This window comes from Acanthisitta chloris, unplaced genomic scaffold, assembly GCF_000695815.1.
Source record: "Acanthisitta chloris isolate BGI_N310 unplaced genomic scaffold, ASM69581v1 scaffold15843, whole genome shotgun sequence".
NCBI classification, from domain to species: Eukaryota; Metazoa; Chordata; class Aves; order Passeriformes; family Acanthisittidae; genus Acanthisitta; species Acanthisitta chloris.
In genome coordinates this window covers 1,739-6,995 of record NW_008666705.1, presented here as the reverse complement: position 1 = coordinate 6,995, position 5,257 = coordinate 1,739, and the positions used below count along the sequence as shown (strand labels likewise).

The 5,257-nt window shown below is 45.5% G+C and overlaps 1 protein-coding gene across 1 annotated transcript in view; it reads left to right on the top strand.

Moving 5' to 3' along the window:
- Positions 1–4,104, top strand: part of KIAA0368 (KIAA0368 ortholog) — a gene marked incomplete at its 5' end in the record, with an annotated part of 49,213 nt that extends 45,109 nt beyond the window's left edge. Inside the window, 6 exon segments of the mRNA XM_009072248.1 lie at positions 1–124; positions 738–882; positions 1,488–1,593; positions 1,750–1,838; positions 3,088–3,159; positions 3,965–4,104. The exon segment at positions 1–124 is cut by the window's left edge and continues 18 nt beyond it. Of these exon segments, the coding sequence (XP_009070496.1) occupies positions 1–124; positions 738–882; positions 1,488–1,593; positions 1,750–1,838; positions 3,088–3,159; positions 3,965–4,104 (676 nt within the window).
- Positions 4,105–5,257: the final 1,153 nt, after the last annotated feature.

Genomic DNA, 5,257 nt, shown 5'->3' with positions numbered 1-5,257 from the left:
GTGTCGTAAGGAGAACCTGAAGTATAAGATGGTGGCACTGCGCTGCGTGGCTGGGGTGCTGCAAGCAACGAAGGAAGATCGGTTCCAGGAACTTACAGATATCATCTTTCCCATGATAAAGAAGGTGACAGTTCAGCTTCTTGAGTTTTCTCTCATTCAAAGCCAAACACCCAAGTGGTGACAGTCCAGCTGGTGCTGGCTGCATGCCAGGCTGTTGCCCAGGAGGCTGCTGATGTGAGGACTACCCCACACTCAGCCAAATCTTTGGGGCTGAATACCAGACAGTTGGTGAGCCCTGGGGGATTGCCCAAATTCTGAATTAGCCCAACTGTCCTCTAGACAGAGTCCTCCCTGTGATGTCCAGCACTGCCCTGATACGGCATTAAAAGTTAATTCCTGGCTGCTCTACAGGCAGCAAGAGACTCCTGGGAAGCTGTGTAGAGTGTTCGTGTTTAGTATCAGCAGTGCTCCGCCGCTCTGCAAGTGTGATTCTTGTAGTGCAGGCAGATGTTTGGACACAATAGAGGCCACAGAGCCTGCTGTGCTCCTCTGCAGGCTGCCCACAGCACCAGAGCTGCTGGCAGCCCTAGGGGCCTGTCTCCACCTGTGTGGAGGCACTGGCTGGATGTGAGGACTGGTGTGTGCAGACTGCAAGGGAAGACTATGTCGCGCTGCAGCATGTGCCTAGCCTGCCCTCATCCTTCTGTCGATCACACCTTCCCCCATGGCCTCCACAGAACTCTCTGGAGAGCACGGGCACAGGTTTTCCAAAGCATGATGAAGAGGACGAGGACACGAGGGAGAAAGAGGTGCAGATGGAGTCGCTGATCTGTGCCTTTGAGACCCTGGGTAAAGCCTGGCCAAGAAGCCCAGAGACGCAACGTAAGTCAGTAATGATGTGCACAGCAAACTTTCTCAGCTCAAACTGTTTCCTCTTAAAATGAAAAGGGTGAGGAGGGAGGGATCTGGAGGTCATATGGAGAGTGGGGATGCATTTGAGAAGATGCAGGATCTCACGCTGCAGCTTGCAAGATCTTTAGTGAGAAAGCTGCCCCAACAGCTTTCCTGAAGAGTAGCCCATCCTTGGGGATATTTGTTTATTGTTATCTTAAAATCACTCAATGTTGTGAGTTTGCAGAGACATGCAGGGTGCCTGAGGTGGCTTACCTAATGAAAAGCAGCCTAGTTCTGCTGCGCACATTTATGTTTGCATCAAAGCTGGTACAAGGTGGAGGAGCTGGGAATACTGGGGTGGGGGGAGGTTGCTTTTATTAGCCTGCCAGAATGTGTAATGCAGCTGTTTCATCTTCAGCATTGTCTGTAGTGAGTTATGCCCTGAAGATTTTCAGGGTGACTTGTTACAGGATGTTAACTCTGTCATATGCAGTGAATAGCTTGATGTCACTGGAATACCTGGGAGACAGATCAGGAAGTGCTTCCTTCTGCCTTTCCCTGTGGTAACACAAGGACATACTATTTTCCTGTAGGTTGCTATCGCCAAGAGTTTTGCAAGTTAATGTGCGACCGTCTGAAACTCAGCACATGGAAAGTGCAGCTTGGAGTGCTACAAGCCATGAATGCCTACTTTCAAGGGTAATTCCTCTTTCTGCAGTACACTTCAGTGATTTGTCTTCTCTTTGTTGCCTCAAACTGTTTAATGAAGTCGAGGATGACATTGGATTCTTGGGGAAGTCAAGCAGACTTCTGTCCCAGTGCTGCAGGGTGCCTAACTGTTTTTGCATTTGACAGGCTAATGCTGTTTGAGGAGGAGCACTCTGACCCTGTGGCTTTGACAGAAATACTGCTGGAAACCTGTTCCTCTATCACCCATTCTTTAGGTAAATGTATTTTTCCTGTTTTGTGATTGATCAGTTGCTTGTGAATTCCTCCTCTGGGGGTTTGGCTGGTAGAGGAAATGCAGAGTAAGCATAACCTGTCACGGGTAGCATTTTACCCTTCCTTGCACTGCACTGTGATCATTCAGGTGTTGCAGTAGCTGTTCAAGGTTGTACTGTGCAGAGGGCAGCGCACATAGTAGTACATTCCTCTGGTGCAAGAGAGTTCTGAAAGGGGAGGGAGAGGCAGGCAGCAGACTGTGCAACCTCTGAGAAGTGCAAATCAGAAACACACTGATTTTTCTCTGTGCAGAAGATGGACCTGACATATTTAATTAATATTTAATTAAAACACAAATATTCCTGATTTAATGAAACACAAATTTTTCCTTCTTTACAGTTCAGGCTTCTTGGATACCTTTGCATTATGTATTGAAGATTATAGTATTCAAGTATGCAAGAGATGCGCAAAATTTTCTCAGCCAGCCAGTGCATGAAGCTCCAAGGCTTTGAGGAGTTTGTGCTCTCTCTGAGCAGGGCACCCATGGGGATATAAGTGCTATCTATGTCGTGTTGACAGTTATGGGGCTCTTTATCCCTTTGATAGTGTTCCCACTTGTCCTGTGACTAACAGTGCCCCAGGTCTCATACCTGCATGTGGCTCATCTTTCTGGTGTGCCTTTAGGCAGAATCTACTTCAGAGCAAGCCACCAATTCAGAGAGCCCTTCAGGGAAAGTTTCATTTAGATACCAATCGTTATGGAATGAGGATTATTAAGATCCTCACCTTAATATGATTTTAGCTCAGAGACCAAATAACTTTGTGGCAAGCTTGTGCTTGATGGTGTAGGGTTTATGTACCCTCACTTAATGCTACTTGTCAACATTTGTATGGTCTGTAGCCATTACAACTCACTAGAAGACAATTTCTGTCATGCACAGAAGTTGTCTGCAGCTATGCCAGCATTTTATTCCCTTTCAGCATGTGTAAGGAATAGTAGCTTTGTGGCAGTTACAGAGGCAATGCATAAGGCTTAGCTGACTTGTCAACCTCCAGTTGTTCCCTTTCTGCCATTGCAGTGTGCCTAATTGAGGAGCACTGCAGACTGACAGCACAAGTGGGAGCTCAGTGAACTGTGCTGAGGGAAGTGGTCTGGAGACCACAGTGGTGACTGCTTTTTGTACAGTTAGTGTGCATTTAGTTCTCAATGTGGTTATGGGTTTTCTTGTTTGTTTTCTTTAAATCCCTTAGAAAACAAAAGCTACACGTCCATAAGAACAGAAGCTTTGTCTGTGATACAACTGCTGCTCACCAAACTACAAGGTGAGACTTGTTGTTTGTCACCTGGAGGAGCCAGGTAAAGATGGCACCTGGCTGTGTGGCCTGGAACCCTGGAGAGATGGCCTTACCTTCTGCTTGCAGCACTGGGCAGTTTTGGGGTGATTGGGACCTGGGAGTTGGAGCGGGCTTGAAGTAACTGGGGCTAATGTCAAGGTCTAGAGTACTGTTGAATAGTCCTTGGGTGAGGAAAGTGTTCAGCAAGGAAGGTCCCATGGGGAGCACACAGAACTGAGTGTCTCATCAGATTCTGTCATGTGTTCAAGCCCCATCGAGGGGGGAAAGTTCCCTGTTGGTGCAGAAGAGCAGTTCTTACCCTTTCAGTGTCAAGTTTAGTTCATCATTGTTATTTAGGATTTAAGCCTTGCAGAATTGGCTTGAGGATGTCTACTTAGGTCCCAAGGTCATGTATGTCTGCAGTTGTTCTGTAGCATATTTTTCCTTTGGATTTCTGTTATGCATTTTGTGTTTCCTTTATTCTAGCAAAAATCTGCTTTCATTGCATGAGGTAATTGTGATGAGGGAAACATTTGTTTCTTCAGGCCCTTGCGTTCACACGTTACAGGCTTAGACAGTGAAGGCTAGTGTAAACAGGCATCAGTCCCTGTGCCTGAGGCACCACAATGCACCCGAGTGTCCAGTTGGATTTGTGCTCGCCTGGAAGAGCAGTATGGACTGCGAGTGAAACGTTCAGTCACTCTTTCAGCCTGTCTGGTGAAGGAGGTGACATTCTAGATTTTTTGGTGTTCTTGTCTTCATGTCCTGTGTCTGTCTCTCTTTATCTGCACAGAAGCTCAGCAGTGGGGAAGCCTGACCCCAGAAAGCAGAGAGCACCTCATTTGCTCGTTGTCTACAATGGCGTCCGACAGCAGACCTGAGCTACAGGAGAGGGCATTCGTATTGAAGAAAACACTTGAAAGTCTTGACTAAGTTGTAGACCATAAATTTCAAAGTGCCATGTAAAACAAAAACAAAAAAGTGCAGTGGTCTGAAAACCAAGTGGGGAAATGAAGATTACTCTGTAGGATGCATCATTCCTGGCCAAGATAAAAAATGCCTTAAATTCTTTTCCCCGTTAATGTTATTTTTACTCTTTTAAGCTGATAGTTAGTTGTTTTGTCAGTGAATACCTCTAACACTCTGCCCTGGAATGTTTAAGTGTGCTACATAAAAAGTGCAAGGGCAAGATGCTTTTATTTTCCTTTAAATCGGCAAAAGAATGTTACTCTAATCCCCCTTGTCCTTCAAAGGAATTGTTGAAAAGCCACCAGTGCAGAAAGTGAAAAGCATACTTTATTTTCACTTGTTTTGTGTCTAGAGATCTGTTATCTGGTGTCTAAACAGTAGATCTTTGGGACTCTGCAGTAGTGCTGGTGTTTGTTATCCATTAAGTGCGAAATTCTTCCCTTGATGAGGCCCGTGTTAAACTCCTGTGGCTTCCCAGGGGCAGGGTTTCATCTGACACCCACCTCTGCTTCTGCTTGCTCCTCCCCTGCAGCCTGTTGTCTGTGCATTATGAAAGGCAGAGTACTGTTATCTTCGCTCCTTCCTCCTTCTCTGACCTCAACATGGATTGACCGAGGCAATGCCTTCCCCATCTGGCAACCTTGGCCTCCCAAACTTTAAATGAGAACTTTATTCCTCAAAGGATGCACAAGAGAGCACTTTACTGAGCTGTGTGGAACAAGTTGGGCCTAGTTGGTACCCAGGTGGAACACTGCTCTTCTCAAAATTGTTTTGCATGGACACTCTTCAGCTCCAGGAAATTAAAAAAAAAAACCCAACAATCTTTTCTAGATATGTTTTTGAAGAGTGTTTGAAGTTTGCAATGACACATTTTTTTAATAGTGGTGATGTTTTATTCCCTTCCTGTTCGTAAACTTGTTCTTGCTTTGGAAACCTGTAACAATTTAGACTTGTCAATATTTGTAAGAAACTGAATCATCTGTCATTTATCAGAGCCCAAGTCATGCTGGTTTCTAGCAAATACTTCATAATTTGCACTTAAGAGAACAGATAATATCTGCATTGACATGGAAGTAAAATTGCTATATGGTGATGTGGCCATGCTGCCTGTCTCCTT